The sequence below is a fragment of the Dicentrarchus labrax genome, unplaced genomic scaffold, assembly GCF_905237075.1.
Source record: "Dicentrarchus labrax unplaced genomic scaffold, dlabrax2021, whole genome shotgun sequence".
In the NCBI taxonomy this organism is placed as follows: domain Eukaryota; kingdom Metazoa; phylum Chordata; class Actinopteri; family Moronidae; genus Dicentrarchus; species Dicentrarchus labrax.
In genome coordinates, this window is record NW_026136704.1 from 16,062,850 (window position 1) to 16,080,780 (window position 17,931).

At 41.1% G+C, this 17,931-nt stretch overlaps 1 protein-coding gene across 6 annotated transcripts in view; it reads right to left on the reverse strand.

Moving 5' to 3' along the window:
• Positions 1-2,846: 2,846 nt before the first annotated feature.
• The window catches only part of LOC127361872 (arf-GAP with Rho-GAP domain, ANK repeat and PH domain-containing protein 1), a 50,079-nt gene continuing 34,994 nt past the window's right edge, over positions 2,847-17,931 (reverse strand). For 4 of the 6 annotated variants that reach the window (XM_051396924.1, XM_051396926.1, XM_051396927.1 and 1 more), the window contains 17 exons: positions 16,999-17,191; positions 16,763-16,808; positions 16,387-16,550; positions 14,551-14,763; positions 13,835-13,940; positions 13,594-13,741; positions 12,889-12,972; positions 12,559-12,636; positions 12,278-12,395; positions 11,422-11,535; positions 11,170-11,315; positions 10,992-11,074; positions 10,366-10,425; positions 8,084-8,147; positions 7,581-7,739; positions 5,859-5,896; positions 2,847-5,331 (listed from right to left, as the gene is read on the reverse strand). In XM_051396924.1, coding sequence (XP_051252884.1) covers positions 5,876-5,896; positions 7,581-7,739; positions 8,084-8,147; positions 10,366-10,425; positions 10,992-11,074; positions 11,170-11,315; positions 11,422-11,535; positions 12,278-12,395; positions 12,559-12,636; positions 12,889-12,972; positions 13,594-13,741; positions 13,835-13,940; positions 14,551-14,763; positions 16,387-16,550; positions 16,763-16,808; positions 16,999-17,191 — 1,797 coding nt within the window. In that variant the 3' untranslated portion in view covers positions 2,847-5,331; positions 5,859-5,875. The remainder of the gene's footprint in view (positions 5,332-5,858; positions 5,897-7,580; positions 7,740-8,083; positions 8,148-10,365; positions 10,426-10,991; positions 11,075-11,169; positions 11,316-11,421; positions 11,536-12,277; positions 12,396-12,558; positions 12,637-12,888; positions 12,973-13,593; positions 13,742-13,834; positions 13,941-14,550; positions 14,764-16,386; positions 16,551-16,762; positions 16,809-16,998; positions 17,192-17,931) is intronic. The other 2 variants (XM_051396923.1, XM_051396922.1) reach the window with 2 other exon arrangements.

A 17,931-nucleotide genomic window follows, 5' to 3' on the forward strand; every position in this document is an offset into this window, starting at 1 on the left:
TTTTGCTATGTTAATACCTTTTAATCTTTGATTGGACTACTGGTTCACATTTTTTTCCTGCACCAAAATAAGTTATGAGTAGATGATAGAGCTGCTCTGACTTTTTTAATCTTCCGTGTCTCATTATCTTAATCTAAATGACAAGTTATTCGAGGATCCAGTACATGACAAATAACAAAAAGCTTGGCAGAAGGTTGGTTGTACTCGCCCTCTCACCTGTACACGTCTCTTCACACCTCTTCAGTCTCCCTGACAGCTGCTTAAATCAATGTGTGCTACTGAACTTCAGCACTGAGACAACAGAGACAAGAAAGAAAAGGAACATGCTGCTTCAGGAACGTGTGAACCTCCTGATGCACGGCCGATCTGAAGCATAACGTTAAAGAAAATACAGCATGACCTCTGACAGTAATGCTTTTTATAGTCAAAATGCTGCAAGGATCGACACCTTTGATGTGATCTGTGCCTGCTTGGCTGGTTTCCTTGACGACAAAGATTTTTGAGGCTGAAATGATTTTTGTCTGGGACCAAAAAGGAGAAAATGTGTAATGAATATGAACTGAACAAACAGGTTCAATCGATTATATATCTGCTAAACTTGTCTAAAGCTCATCAGTGCTGGATTAGGAAGTTTTACAAGAGGTGGGGTGGCAGCCGGTGCTGGCAGGGTTAGGAAGCAGAGGGCACAGAGTAATTATCTAAATCTGGACTGATGCCTCATGCAGCTTAACACTGCAGGTGAATGGAAAAGGCACAATGAAGGACACAAGGTACAAATAAATATAATCTATAGTATGCCACAGATAGCTGTAGTACAGTACATGATTAATGAGCGCTGTAAACAAAGCATTGCTGTTGTAGAGAAGGTCAGGCTATTGTTTGATTTTAAAGACCACTGGGTGGTACTTTCATGAGGGAAATCAAATCGAACTCCCCTTCTGTACCAACATTACAGCAGAAAAAGAGAAGGAGGTTGAGCATTTTAACTACTTGTATATTGTTGGGTAGTTTAATCAGTGATGCATCATTTTCTATAAGATCATCATATGTTGGTAGTGTTGCTGTCCTGTAAAAAACACCCTGTTTTCAGCTATGTGACAAGCTAATCTAAAAAGGTTTTTAAATTGTTGATTTAACTTAAGAATAACCCCTAAAGGAACACTTAATCCTTCAGTTTATCAGAAGATTTACATTCAAAATCACCAAATGGTTTTCACTGGACAGGAAATGTATGAAAAATTGTAAATCTGAGAAGAAATTTGCGACTAAAACTGCAAGAAAAATGTGAAAAGTACAATATTTGCCTCTGATATGTAGTGGTGTATAAAGTTGCATGAAATTTAAATACTCAAGTAATGTACAAAAGTGCTGCTCAGGTGTCAAAAAGGGTGTCCCTCTGGTGCTTCTTCAGTTTAGGGATCAGATAGTTTAGAATTGTACAAGAAATCTGAGGCACTCAAGAAGATAGTAATTTAAAAAGCCTTTAATATCTGATGGCTGGAGATATTAAAGGCTAAATCACTACCCTCTTGAGTGCCTCAGATTTTTTTAACTAAAGTACAAGTACCTCAAATTTGTACTTAAGCACAGTTCTTGAGTAAAAGTACTAACAGACTGATCTTCGAGCATGCACTGATGGCAGTCTGTCTTTACGCACTCAGACCCACACATGCTTTTCTTTGCTGACTCGTTTCAGGCTGAGAAGAAGCTTCCACGTCTGCTGATAGAGCTCAGCAGGCAGTGAGAGCCAATTTAAGTGTCACTCACTCACGTTGCTCGTGTTGCTGTGTGCTCTGAGTGGAAATGAAGGAAATTAGCTCACACAGGTGGATGTCCAGATTTCTGAGAGAGGCTAGTGGCTGCTATTGTCCCTCCTGTTGTTCCTCTAGTTCAGGAGTTGTGGCACACTGTGCTCAATGAAAATTTACTATTTATGTTTGGTAGCTGGCAGGTGGGCTGGCAGGTCCTGGCAGTTAGCACGCCCTGCCACCCTGTAGGTCCGCCCCTGAAGCTCATCTCCTCAGTTTTGACTTTATCTCCGTCTTCCATTCATGCTCTTTCTCTGAACTGCATTCATCTGTCTCCATCCTCTGCTTTATGTAACTGCTGCTATGACCTATGTAGTAAAGGCCATTTTGGTGTGTGTGTGTGTGTGTGTGTGTGTGTGTGTGTGTGTGTTTTAAGCATCTTCCTGTGTGTGTTCTTACCCTGTGGGTTTCCTGTGCGTGTGTGTGTGAACAGTATAGTCAAGGCCTCCTGTGTGCGAGTCCCTCGTGGGGCTCTCCGGTGTGTGTCTCGAGGTACAGAGTGACCCTGATGTGTCAGCTCTGCTTAGAAGAATGCATGGAAAACTGGTGGACCACTGTGACTCACACTCTCTCTCTCTCTCTCTCACACACACACACACACACACACACAGAGGAAACCTCCTCAGGGCTCTCCCTATGATCACTGCACCCTACCCACCCACACACACACTCCTGACATTTTTCCTCGAAGCACATCTATAGGCTTCCAATTTATGGCTGTTGCATGACATTGTCATGAAAACCGCAGGCCTTGCAAAAGTTTCAGTCCTTATATATTTGTTTACTGTACATGCGCAAATGTAATGCGCTGCGTACGTGTTTGTAGCCCAGCTTGTCTTTCCAGTTACCCTGCAGGGCAGATTAGAGTTTGACGGTGTGTGTTTGTACATTAATTTAAAAAATGGCTGAAGAAAAACAAGTGGATTACCATGAGGGCAGAGCAGAGCTGGAGGGTGTCAACCTTTTTAAGAGTAAAAGGAATGTGAGGATGTACTGCAGTCTTATGCATGTTCAGAAAGACACAACATCACACACACCACTAGCTGAATGTGTTTATTAGAGTTTCAGAGATGCAAAATCAGTAAAATGCAGAGTAACAGAATAAGAAAACAGTCAGACGGAGAGAGAATGTACACTGCTTATAAAAAGTATCCATCACCGCCTGTTGGACTTTGACTTTACTGTTTAACAACATTGAATCACTGTGGACTAACGACGTTTTGATAGAGATCAACATAAAAAAGATAAAACAGGAAATAATAATTGCATTCACCCAACATGGCTGCAGTCAAGTGCAAAGGGGATCATTTGTGAGTAAGGCAGGTGTGAAAAGTAACTTAGTTTAATACACCTGCATGTGAAAGCTCCAACACCCCGATTTCAATTTCCTATAAAAGCTATGACGACAAAGGAACATTCATATCTGTGAGGGAAGGATGCAAGAATACTTCCAGAGAACTAAATTACCCATTTAAGTGGAGTAAGATCCAACATAAAAAATAATGGAAAGGAAATGGCATAATTGGAACACAACTGTGTAACAACGTGTGTAAACAGGGCACCAGAGTGCAACTGGGGCTTTATGGCTGTGGAAAGAAGTTTGAAGGCATATAGACAACAGACAAAGTGGATTAGGATTATTCTGTCTGATGAGTTGAGGTTGCACAGCCCAAACCTTAATTCAGTCAAACGTTTGTGGGAGCGTACTGTGAGCACAGCAACATAACTTATTGTTTTAAAAAGTCTGAATACTTGTACAAACAATTATTTTGTGTTTAAATATCTGCTTTCACTTTTTCTGGTGGTCAGTGTCAAAAGCCCTTACCATACATCTACAGTAATTCAACGCTGAAAACAATAAAACATGAAAGAAAGTACATGGAGGGAATGAATATTTTCTACAGGAAGTGTAATCCTGTTACAGTCTTCTCTAGACTCCTGTTGAGGTCTGGGCTGGAGGGCAGCTAATCACATACTCTCTCTCTCACACACACACACACACACACACACACACACACACACACACACACACACACACACACACACACACACACACACACACACACACACACACACACACACACACACACACACACACACACACATTGTTTAAAAGGTGTTTAAAACTAACACTTAGCTGAACATGCCGATCAGCAGAGGTGGAGCAGCTGCAGCACAGCAGCTAGCGTCCTGTGCTGTCCAAATAAATAAAAAAAGAAAAATCTTTACAAGGGGAAAACATTACAGGTGGTACAAAGGCAACTGACAATTAACTGACACATTAGTACAGTTAATACAGATTGCTTCATGGCTGACTATTTACATGATAGGAGACTATAATGTAGTTTAATTTGTTTCTTGTGCTTACAGATAGGAAGTCCTGTGCCCTGTGTTGGGGTTTTGATGAACAGACTACAACAATATACTGTTGCAAAGAATCTATGTATAATGGACAAATAAAAGACACACTGATCCCAATATGACTAAATCATAATCTAAAACTTCATAAATACTGATGGTTAATAACAAAACTGCCCATGTACTGTATATTACGTCTTACAGTTTGTGGAAAAAAACATTTTGCCCTCTTCTTTTAATCTTGAGAAAATTGATATTTTCAGCACAACTCCTTCCTTCACTCTCCAAAAGACACAATTTCATACAACAAGTATGTGAAACTTCCACTCACAAACACTCCTACACACAATCATACATACTGTATACACACTGGTGCACATATGCAGACGACTAATATGCAACTCTGGCAGAGGTTTTGCACAGTACTGGCAAATGTCCTGTGGAGTAACAGACACAGATCCATCATCTGTCCTTTCTCTGCTTTTCTCTCCGTCCCTGTGGAACTGGGGATAAAATCAGTGTCACTGTCTCCTATGACATCAGCTTTGCTTACAAGAGCAATTTTCAACTGCAGGACTATCCCAACAATTCTTTGAGCAATAGTAGAGAAAGAGAGCGAAAAACAACAGAACATAATAAATCAGATTCAGCGACAACTGCAAGTGAATAAACTTCAACTTCTATTTGAAAAAAAATATATATATATGTTAAGCACTAGTGTGCCTAGAAGCGCTACTGCCTAGAATAACCAGATTCTTTTCTGAAAACAAACAAGAAAGAAAATAAAGTTTCTCTCTTCATGTCTTTCATGCCTCTGTCCCATAATGCAATGCAGTTGGGGGCAGACTTGTCACATGAGCTGGAAGCCAGTTAGGAAATCTTCAGGGTGATTGTGGTCCATCAAACTGTCTCTCTTCCATTTTTAATGCCACAGCTCCCAGCTGCTTTTACTGGACATAAAGTAAAGTAAAAGTCATTTGTGCACCATTGGAGGTTAATTTTTCATGTGATCCTGTTGTCCATTATGGTCCAGTTCATATTCAGAAGGAACAGACGGCAGTGTAAGGCCATAATCCACAAACAGTGTCCGTCATTGTGGACCTTACAGTAGAGAATGATGTCTTCACCCGGATGTTCAGAGGTCATCTGAGGCTGACCGTCTGCCCTTTAAAGAGCAGAAAACCAAAGCATTAGGCATTCAGATCAGTGTTGTCACATCCTTTTTAGTCATAGACATTTGTATATGTTCTTTTTTAATCTGTTACCGAGGACTGAAACTACTTTGTGAAACAAACATGCCAATTTTGTCACTCAACCTACAACCAGTTTCACAGCATTTTCAAAATCCCCTAGGGAGGTCAAGCTTAAAAATTGCATCCAGACTGCAAATGTCTCGGAGCCATGGCAACCAGATATGAGGCTGCTGACAAAATGTGGACTCAATAAGCACCGATCAAAAGAGGAGATGAATACAGATACTACTATGCTAACTAACAGTTACAGTAACTAACTGTAAGTAAGTTCCCATTTACTGTAATTTACTCACATTCACAAGCCCCTGATGCAGCTCACACAGACTAAATAAATACTGCTGATATATGAACCCAAATATATTTAATATAAAAATGCCACATATGGTAGAATGTATGTGTTATTCACCTTAAAGCTTGTATGAGTGTGAAACTGTCTTACCTGTCTTGCAGCGACCCTTATCGAACATCTCTAAAGAGCTGTAAGAGAAACAACAGAGGCGGTTAAGACAGCGAGGAAGATGGACAGATGGAGAAACCCGGAGGTGTAGAAACAGAAGGTGGTGAAGAGAGTGATGGACTGAAGACAGGAGGGAAATGTAGGGTGAAAGAGATAAAGACGTAGGCAGGTGGTAAGAGTGAATCTAAAAAAAAAGACAAGGGTGAAGAAGACTTGTTTTGAGTGAGAGACGGAGAGATGTGAAATTAAAATTCAAAACATCATTGGATTAACCTTGAGAGTCATAAACTGGAGAAGTCAACTTCTCTCTCTCTTCCTCTCTCTCTCTTCCTCTCTCTCTCTCCCTCTCCCTCTCTCTCTCTCTCTCTCTCTCACGCACACGCACGCACCTACACACACACGGTCAGTGTTCCACATTTACTCTTTCAATTCACGTTGAAAATTGGACATATCAATATGCAGTGAATTTCTCTCCTCCAGCCCCACATACACAAACATCCTGCAAAATCCTGCTGCTGCCCCATCACCAAAGCAATCACACCTCCTCTCACAAAAAAATTGTATCCAGTCAATACACTGAACAGACGAGGATCAACAGAAAATATCTGGAAGGCAACAACACAGCAACCCTGGAATGGTGTTATTGCCAAAGACTGAGTTGAATTCTTATGTGCTGCTGCAATCGGCAGCAAACTAATGAGAGGCATGTGATGGCTAGAAACAGCAGGAGGAGACAACAGCATCATCAGATTGTGGACATTTGGTCCCCTAGCACCAAGACTGAGTGTTGAGTTAATTATTTTGGATGGCTGCACTGAAATCTTCTATGAAAAAAAGAGAACAGATGGAGAGGGTGATATTGATGTTGTTAACGAGATCTGGTTTGAAGTCAGTGCGCTTAAAATGTAGTCCAACAAATCAACGGTGATGTCTGTCAAACTCTGAACTGCCAAGTACACAACTCTACGAGCTGATACGGCAGCAGTGCTGTGAAACACAGTGTTAACTATGGTTTGCCTGTAGGCATGAGTTCACTTCGAATGTGTTAGTCTTTGTTTCTGTTGTTTCTTCGGTGTTTTGAAGCTTTGGCAGAGCCTCACCAGAATAACTCTTGCTGAATTTCAGTTTTGTTGGTTCTCAGTCCAAACCTCCTACAATATGAAGATGGTGCTGTCTACTCCCCTTCACATTATCTGGATTCTTAACCATTTTTAGACCCAGACACAAATTTGTAATTTATTCTCATCCTGGAAGCCAGGCTCATGAAAACACAAGGACTACAGGGCTTCTGTAGTCTATTTTTGGTCAAAACCCACAGTTTAAGAACCCAGATCCTGCCATGATGAGTTAATCAAAGATGAATCATCAAACAGAGATCATTGATCCTGCACAGGTGTAACCCCCAACTCCTGTCCTCCTTTTTGCTGAAGTAAATAACTCAAAGTCAAAGAATTAATGTGCATGTTTTTACAAGACTGATGCAGAGTTTATCCATGCACAATCATATATCTAGAATTTTAGATATTAGCACATATTACACAAGAGGCACACATTCAGTACAAATGTGTTCTCCCCTTGGTGAGGATTAGGGTTGAGGGTCTGGACCACCTGTATAGAATGAATGTCTCTGATTGGCCAGCAGCTTTTAGATCAAGCTTCCTGGTTTGGCCAAGATTAGTCCCAGTGATTGGTAGGTTGACTCACAGCAAGCGGGTCTTGGCTGAAAGCTGCAACGCTGTTCCGCATCTCATTCTCACTGCCACGCAGTGGTATCAGAGACACGTTACCATGACGCGTGTCCGGTAACACGCGGCTCACCCGTGTCTGCTTGAGTCCATCCTGAGGCCACACGTCGCCATCGTACTTTAATGAGGAGAGGGAGGGAAAGAGAGCAAAAAGAGATTTTACAATGCTATCAACAGGTTTAAAGCATGTAGTTGTGTCATGCCATTTAAATTGTCCCCTAAAGGTCTACTCCATCCGATAGTGCTGTGTTATCACTAATGCTAAGGATTACTTCCGAAACTATTGGTCTGGTCTTAAAGATTATTGGTCAGTGGACACAAAATGTCAAGATTCACACAAATAGTTGAGTTACAGCAAGTTAATAACTTGAGTGCACTAAAGCCAGTCAACTTATTGTTTTTATGTGTATATATGTATGTATATGTGTGTGTGCGTGTATGTGCGTGTGTGATAGAGATCACCTGGATACTGAGAAAAGTAGCATACCACTCCCTCATTTCTGACTGAGTGTCACAGCAGAGATACCTGCAAATAAATAGAGGATGATGAAGTGAGGGAGACAGTGTGATAAAAATCAGGAGGTGGTGTGTGTGTGTGTGTGTGTGTGTGTGTGTGTGTGTGTGTGTGTGTGGTCTTGGGGGAGAAGAAGTCAGAGAGGCAGTCAGAGACTAAGGGAAATTTGGAAAAAGAACCAGAAGAAAGAGAGGGGTAGTCAAAGATATTAACTAAAATTGACACATCTTCTCTTATGGCGCCCCATAGTAGCGCCGCGAGCGTAAACACAGAGTGTGATTTCTAATTTAAACTCCTAACAAAGAGGAACACTGATTGGGACCTTCAGCGTTCAGTGTGTGCGCCTGTGTCCGTGATAAGTGTAATTGTGTCTCTGTTATGTCTGCGTGTGTACGTGCATATTTAATGCCACTCAGCTTGCCGTCACATAGCCCTCTGAGTCATCAGCCATGCTGTGGTGCTGAATAAATAGGCTTTATTTATACAATTATTATTGTTATGAGAACAGATTTAGACTACAACAATTATTCAAGTGCTGTCCACTGAGACACAACAAAACACTGATGCAGACTTCAGAACTAGACAGCATACAGTATAGTGAACACCACAGATATAGATTTACCTACAGTCAAGAGATCTGACATACCTCACACTCACTCAGAGCTCCTCCCGTTCCCTGGTTTGCCTTTGAGGGCCAACAGACCTCATTAGTGCTTGTTGGGCTTTGAAGGAGGAAAGTCACTCTATTCTAGCATGAATACCTACAGTGCTGTATTCAATAATGTTCTACAATACATTGACTTTCTATGCAATTAACTGGGCTGCTAATCTGAAGCATTATCAGCAGCAGAAGAATAAATGCTGCTCATTTATCATCATGGTTTCCATAAAGACACGGAATACAATTTACATAAAATGTATCAGTGTGCCTGTGAGTAAGTAAGTGGCTGCAAGAATATACTGATAAAATAGTGCAAAAAAGAGAAAATTAAGTGTTAGAGAGCATTAAGTTGATAGAAGCAATAACGGGATAATACTAAGCAACATTAAGTGCAGGTTGGTGTGTAAGATTGGGAGAATGAGGTTCAGTCAGCCATATAGGAAACTCATCATACATTCAGTTTTCCATATTTTCACTTTCTTACTTATCTCTAACTACTCTTCTCCTCGCTAAGTTTTCTCTTATCTGCAGTAAATGCAAACTTTCTTACTTAGTATACAGTTTCTTCCCTTCAGCCTGACACTTTGCCTCCTTGCTTCCCACTTTCTCCCCCTGCCTCCTTTATCTTTGTTTCCACATTCCTTCCCTCCCTCTCCCTCTCTCTCTCCACATTTCTTACTCTCAGGTGTGTTTTTGTTTTGCTGTGAGCGACGTGCCGATGGAGCGTAACAGAGAGATGATACTGCCTACAGCGTGACGAGAACAGCAGTCCCATTACAACAGTGGTGATGTCTACTGCTGTTGACAGTGCACAGCCCACTGTAACATGAACACACGGACACACACGGAGCATGCACATGGATGTATACACATTTTCGACTCGTGTATGTGGGCACACACACAGAATTATGTGAACAGATCCCGGATTAGAATAGAGGAATGGTTACAGGTGTACTCATGTGTGTTTCCCTCCTGGGTGGAGCTGACCTTTTATATGCCTCCTTCACCAAACTCTCATGCAGGGATGTGACCTGTTTTCTCTGCCTACAGAGAAACCGCTAGCTTTCGTTAACACTGGTCATGTTTACATGCATGTTAAAAATGTGATCATACTGCCACTAAGGGAAAGATTTGACAGCAGTCATGCCAGAATGACTCAATAAGTTTGCAGTGAAGGCTGTGTACTACTGCAGAGAGATAAAAAGCTGTAGTAGTGTTGTACTATAGTATGATGATTTAACTGTCGCAGTAGAACAGGAATGAAATTTCTTACCAGGTTATTACTATTGTTATTGTATTATATTAGTTTTGTCAATGGTTAAATATTGGACACATGTAAATGTAGGCAGTGGATTTCATCTGTATGTAGGTATGAAGCTCAGAGTGCAGACCACTGCACCAAATCTATCCTGAGTTGGGGCGTAATACAGATAGAATAAATCATGTATGCTTGTTGAGACTGACAACATGAGCAGGACTGGCTTGAGCTGTGCCAGCTCTGGGCTGACAGCTAAGTTTTGTATATAAAAGGTCTACATGCTGTACATACAGTACTGGATATCTACTCACCACTGCTGTCTCTCTGGCTTCTCCTGTTTCTTACTTTCATACACCACCGTCAGTCCCCAACTGGAAACAGACAAAGGAACAGACGGAAAGATAGACAGACATTAGTCCAACTGCAGCAGTACAGTTATAAATGTCCCAGCAGCTTATGATTCTTGGGCTTGACTGTCCCCTGGTGGTCACTCTCGTTAAAAGTCCCCATAAGTCATTTCAGATGAGGCAAATCATTAAATGTATCTAAAATTGGAAAATTAATTATTTAACTTTAGTCATTCATTATTATTGTTAAATCATTATGCTGAAGAGCAAGTAGGGTTACAGAGTTGGCACTCAACCTATTTTAAATTGATTAATTCTGAAGTAAGCTCAGGAGCATTGACAGTTGAATGAAAATAACATTAAAATTTAGTCTGTAAATGTATTATTTTACAGCAAGAGGTGAATATTTTAAATATTCAAGTACTTTATGAGCCAAGGAAGCAGATTGGTAAATTTTATGTGCCCAGTGAAGTCTTCTTGGTAAACAATCACAGTTCTCGTCATTCAGCGCAGCCACTTGTTGCTTTGCTGCTCAGTTGTCGTGAGATAAGATAAGAAAGTGGCGTAAGTGCTACGCTGCATGTGCTCACCATGTGGGAGGACGGAGCTTCTTCTTAATACCCAGGTAGACCTTTAGGTTTTTTGCTGGCCACTCACGTTCTGGACGGTTACTCTAAAAGACACAGAGAGATAAAAAGGTAGTTAATGAGCTAGTGATGGCTTGTGAAAATACAAAAAAACTGTCCAGAGTAGATCCATCAAACTTACTCTGACTTCCTTGTACATTCTGAGAGAGTTGGAATTAAGGATGAAATATCGGTCATGGAAACTTCCAGTGGAAAGTCCCAATCCCAAGATGCTTCGCTCTTCTCTGAACTTCATCATCCCATGCTTGGATGCATCCACTTTACTAGCTGGAGGACAGATGGAGAGATTAGTAAGAATGAAGTGATGTGGAGGACAAACAATGCAGTGATTTAAAAAGAATCATTTAGTTGGTGATTTGATTTGCGTGTTTACCCAGGTAGAGGATCATTGAGTCCATAGCGACATGTTTCTTAATGAGCAGATGGGAGTCAGTGCCAAAGGAGTGAAGGATGGGTAAGACTCGCTCCTGATAGTGCAGTGGACGTTCTGGGGGAAGCACAGTGACACACAGCACCACTGAAGTAACCTCACATCATTTGTTTACACAATCTAGAAGGCACAAGGTCTTGACAGCATGACTAATATTTTTAGTAGCTTCTATTTTAGCGAACAATGAAATACAGATTCAGTTTACAATTATGTCAGTTTTGTGCTTATACGCCTACATACTGAACTCAAAAAAAAAACAACTTTTCTTATTGTAATACAAAAGTGATGTCTGTAGTAAACAAGTGACTGACAGAATTTCCTCCAGCTCTTCTTGTTACTCGTACTCTTTCTAATGTCCTTCATTTTCTCAGTATCATTCCTCCATGCCATCAGCAGGTAGGTTTTCTGGCCAGTGATGGGAAATTTGCCAGATTAGTTGAGTCTTACTGGCATTTGATAAGCCACCTACAGACTTCCCGGTGGGGAACCAGATGGACCACATACCAGGCTCAAAACAAACCACGACACACAGTCGCATTGCCGAGAATGATCCTTTTGCCTCTGGAGTTAGTGTGTCACTTTGAGTAGGTCAGGCTGCAGGTTGAGTGGTGAGCACTTCACAAGCTTTGAGTCACTGTTTTCGTTTCGCTGTGGGCCTTGTCATGTTTCATGTTAATTTTACATGTGAACCCATGTTGCTTTCCAAACTAGAAGAGTTATATATAGAGTCTATCTATCTGCATCTATTAAAAACATGAAAACAGTTATCAACTATTAACCCTCTTCCCATCTGTCTCACCCATTTCCTCCTTGTCGCTGACCTCCCAGCAGCTCCAGTACTCTTTGTCTTTAACAGGGATGTTACGCCGATCTAGGACCTCACAGGACAGCTCTGCTGCTGTCATAGAACCAGGGATCTGAGGGGAGAAGAATCACAGTTACTCCAGAGTTTTTTCTCTCCTCAGCAAGGGCTAAAGTGTGGCTCCATACTAATTCAGCCAAGTAGTTTTCCCCTGCAGCACTTATTGCACACCACATAAGATAAAGTAATATTGTGTCATTTGCTGAAGTGCAGGTCACCTTGACATGTTGCTCTGCTGTGTCCTTCTTTTCCTCCAGGTACACAGTACAGATGAAGTGTCCGCCAGGTTCAGTACTCTGATGTGTCCAGTACACACATGCATACACACACACACACACACACACACACACACACACACACACACACACACACACACACACACACACACACACACACACACACACACACACACACACACAGAAAAGATCAGAAAGAAAAAAACAGCATTAGGATAACAAGTACCAGCATGCATACATCAGATTCCCAAATGCAATACAAGCATTTACACACATGTGTATATAGCGTTAAATAAAGTCTGTGTTACTCACAGGAAACTTTGTGTTGAGCTTCTCTCGCACTTGGATGATAACAGTGATCTCCTCAAGCTGCTTCTTTAGCTGCTGCTCATCCACCTGCAAACAAGTATGCACACATTCATTCACTCATATGGAAACAACTAATCAATCATCAACTGACATATCACTGTAATTAAAGCCTCATGACAAGCTTTAGATCTCTAGCAGAAATTCCCACTGGCATTTCAAACCTCGTCATTTACTCATTGTTGCTGATAAACCAGCCAGAAACTAGAGATCATCGGTTAATTATATTAGAGTTATTGCCACTCGTATGACACTCAACTTGTGTGTTGGGTTAACCTTTCAAGAGTACAAGTGCAAGTACATTTTGAGAATGCCTCCAGGGATTTTACTTTAAGCACTCCCTCTCTTAGTTCCTTCTACTTTTCCCATCTCCTTATCTAATGAATTCTCTGGAAACCAAGAAAGTGCTTTAATAACATAATCGTATTACCACACAAATGACTCCAGTTAAGATTACTTTCTATTTATAAAATTATAATAATACACATTTAAATGCTACTGGAAATAAAACAGGAGTGACTCAAAGTTTTCTATGCATGTTTCAAGCATTGCATGGAGCTTGCAGTCAATGAAAGATGCCATGTTCTTTAACATCTCAACCTTTAAGAGCTGTGGACTGAGTTTCGCACTCTTATCATCCCCCTGTCTGACCTCAAAGATGAGCGTGTAGTGCTGTATGAGGTCCTCTATGGCACGACCCGCAGTGTAGTCCTTCCCATCAGTCTGGAACAGTGTGGGACCGAACACTATGGCCAGGTTATGGAGGTTCATCTGGTTCATCTCAGAGAAACGCTGCACGCTGAAACACATGCAGGGAAAACACATATGGGCATAAACAGACATACACAGAGATGAAAGAGGACTACTATGTGTGTGTGTGTGTGTTACTCACCAATAGAGGTGGTTGATAAGGGCTTGTAGTGTAGCCTTGTTGACATGAGGCAGTCTGTTCAACAGTAGCTGGTACTGGGAGATTTTCATACTTTCATCCTGAATGGCTGGAGTACGAGACAGTGAGGAAGGAAAAGACAAAATAGTGAATACAGAGGGAATGAAGAGATAAAGTATACAGAGAATCAGGATCAAAGAGAGTGTCATGAAGTGTAAAAGAACAAAGGGGAGAGAGGGAGATGAGAGAAGAAATTATCAGTCAAAGGGAGGATGAAGATATAAAAATGTAGACCAATACAGAGATGAGAGAGAAAGAAAGATTCATCGTAGTGCTCTGAAACAAAGGCTATATTTTGCTGACACGCAAACAAGTTCAGGTTTATGTACCGAAAATGGTAAATAAATGTCTATCAAAACATCAACAAGATGACACCTGACACAGAACTGCAGCATCTCTGGCAAACTGATTAGGCAACTGAAATCATTCTGCTTCCATTATATTTCCAGTACTTCTTGATATCAAAACAAAATTTACACAGTTGTTCACCCACGAGACCTCTCCTTATGCTTAAAACCCAGGACATTTATTAACATCCATTGTATTGGAGTGGCAGCAGACACAAATAAAATAAATATTAACTACCACTAGGTGTAAGTGGAAACGTATTCTTTGTGATTTGTGTGAACTGATCCATCCTCAGTCACAGCCTGACTTACCAGCAGTACTGAGCCAGGTACTGCCATCCTCTGACGTGAACAGTCCCTCTCCTAACTCCCTGAAGAAGCGTTTGAGTGTGTTAGAGACGTCGTCCACCTGGTGCTCTCCCTCCCTCAGACGAACACTGCGAGCATCATGACGGAATTTCTCGCACAGTGCGGCCACACGGGAGTTCACACCGCTCTTACGATATATCCCCTCAGAAGTCAAGCCTGGAAAAAATAACATTGATAAGCATATACAGAAAACAAATTGTTGCAAAGAAAGTACATACAGTAACTCTAAGAAAGGATATATTCTTGTTCCTCCAACTTTATATTTATATTTCAAATTAAACAGAAGGATCATATGGTCCAGTATAGATTCAGAAATATCAACTGAACTCAAAAGACTTTAAAAACTCACAGTGTGTAAGCATAAATTACAGGGTATTCCAGCTGAAAACTAAAAGGCTAAAAGGGGGACATTAAGGAGATGGGGTTTTAAGATCAATAACCCATAATAATGCACATTAGAGTTTACTTACATAGACAGCATAGGTAGCTGTTTAATTTTGGGTGTTCTATAATTATGTTCTTATAGATTGTTTTGTAAAATATGGCAAAACTCAGCTGCTTAATTTTTCTGCAAAAGGCTAAAACTTTGAAACATGTTGCCGGTCAGTGATTTCAAAGGCTGTTTAATCAATCATCAGAAAGTCAACTGACTGCTGAAGGCAAAATACGGCCCATCTGCAAAAATGCTGTGGGGGGTTGGGGCCAGAACATCAACATGCTTACAACTGTGTCCACTGTGACTCAGTGACTAAATGACTCAGTGGAAATGATGTCCACTAGAGGGCTCCTGTTCATTAAAATTTTTGTCCTGTTCTTCTGTTAGCTGGTTTTAGTAGCACTGAGTCAAAAAAAAGCCTGTTTCAAACAAGTGTGTCAAATCTCTCAAGTGAAACCAGATTACAATGTAGTTTCCTTCATGACACACAAATCACTTGGACTATATTTTATCATATGGCTCAAAACATCAAATGTCCAGAATAATTCACTATATGTTGTTAACATATCTGAAAACTCCTGCACTTGATCACAACATAAAGGACGATTACGTCAGATGTTGGCATGAAGGCAACAACAGGGACAGTTCTGCCCTGGTTTCCCGGAAAGCTGACCAGAGAGATTAACATTACCAACAGGAAAGTAGAGGATATCAGCATAATGAAGCCTCCCAGAGACACACACAGAGCCCTGTACACAGTTGTGCATGTAGGTGCATACAGTAGATGGAGGGAAATGTAGGAGTGAAAGGATGAAAAGGGAGGGAAATATCAAAGGGAGAGAACAGGGGTTTACAGAAAGGAGAGAGACAATTAGAATGACAGAAGGCAGGTCAGCTGGTGGAGGTGGGAGGAAGACAAAGAATAAGGAGTGAAGGATAAAGAAAAGAATACAAAATAGAGGGAAAGAAAAGCAGCAAGGGGAGAAATGGAGGTGGAACAGAGTTGTTTTGTTGTCTTGCAGTCCGTTGGTCTCTCGCAGAGCCAGATCTCCTGCAATTATAGTCACATGAGGACACACACGCACACAGAAAGTGCCAAGTGTGCGCACACAGTAATGGAAAGAAAGAGTTCAATTACATACAGCAATGTAGGCTGTGAATAAAGACCCATGTGATGTAAATACAGGTGTGTATGTGTGGCAGAGATAGAAGAGCATAAGTTGTATGCATGTATATGTGTGTGTAAGCCTGTGTATGTCAAGACAGTGTGTGATGGAGGAAACGCAGTGACTCTTTAAATGTATTTGTGTCACTGCCTGTGTGAATCTCTGCATGTCTCTCACCACACTGTGTGATGTAGCCGATGCAGCTGTGTACTATAACAGGTATGTCTGTCTCTGTCAGCTGCTGCTGGCTCAGTGTGTCTCCTCCACTCCCTGCTGCCGCCTGGATAGCCGCACACCAGCCGGCGAAGTCCAACTTCCTCTCTCCCTCTATGTACAGAGTTCTAAATAGAGAGAGAGGTTGACAACAACATTCAACACGTGAAGAGATGGAAAATAAGGGATAATAAGGGAAAAAAATGTAGAAAAATTATTGAATAAAGAAGGAACACTTTTGACTGCACACTGTGAAAAGTGGCCTAACACAGTGGGACATTTTTTTCCCTTTAAGCATCACCATTGTAACAAACAATCTGTAATTATTCTCCCCTCTCACCTGCCTCTCTCCACCAGAACCAGCACCTCATTATCTTGTTGAATCGCTGTAATATACAAATACATAGTAATCATATTATTCCAGATAGCCATGCTTTTAAACAAAATAAACCTCACGTTATGTGTTTGCTTCAATGTTTATTCCTGGTATAATGACTGAGCAGAATAAAGTATGTACACAATAAAAGTGCAGTTTGTGTGTGTATCCATGTATTTTTGTTTTTGTGTCTCACTCACAGAGTTCATTCAGCTTGCGGAGGTGGATCTCCTCTCCCTGGCTGTCTGCCAGGTAGGCATGAAGTGTGGAGCCTACCAGAGCAAACCAGCCAACCTTGGATGTTTGTAGGTTCAAGCCATCTTTACACTTCAGTCGCCCAATCCGCACAAAGCTCAACCTCAGTAAAGGTTCTGCAGTGGCTGGGATGAAGCTCTACAAATAAAAAGGGGACATTGTAGCTTTGTAATACATTGCATATGATATATGCAATATAATATATGCAGAAAGCCTCTGCCAATACTAATTAAATTATTAGAAGAAATCTTGTACAAAACTTGGAGTGAGTGGGCCGGGTCACACTGTAGCTACATGTAGCCATAGATATACATCTACACTATCATGCTGGCATTTATGTGTCTTGTGATATTCAGTTAGATATAAGCTGCATGACCTTGATTATAGACGCATCCAATTTTTTTACAATAATCACAGAATTTTGAGTACACACACACACAGACACACACAGACACACACACACACACACACACACACACACACACACACACACACACACACACACACACACACACACACACACACACACACACACACACACACACACACACGCTGCATCTATGTCAGCATAAACATATATACTGGCTCAAAGTTCAACGATCAAAGTAACTCTTGCTTCATTTCACAGCATCATGCAGCTGACAATTATCTCAGCTGTAAGGAGTGCTGTTCTGAAGGAAAATAAGTGACACAGGAAACAAGTCAGCATTAGCTAGCTCTGTCCTGACCACTAGGCAGTATTTCCCGCATTAGAATAGCTGGAACAGCAAACCATCCACTTATCAGAGCTCTCCATTTTCAGAGCAAATACATGAACAATAATTATATAAAATCTTCCTTTTGTAAGGGTCCACGTTTAGAGAAAGTATGAGAATTTG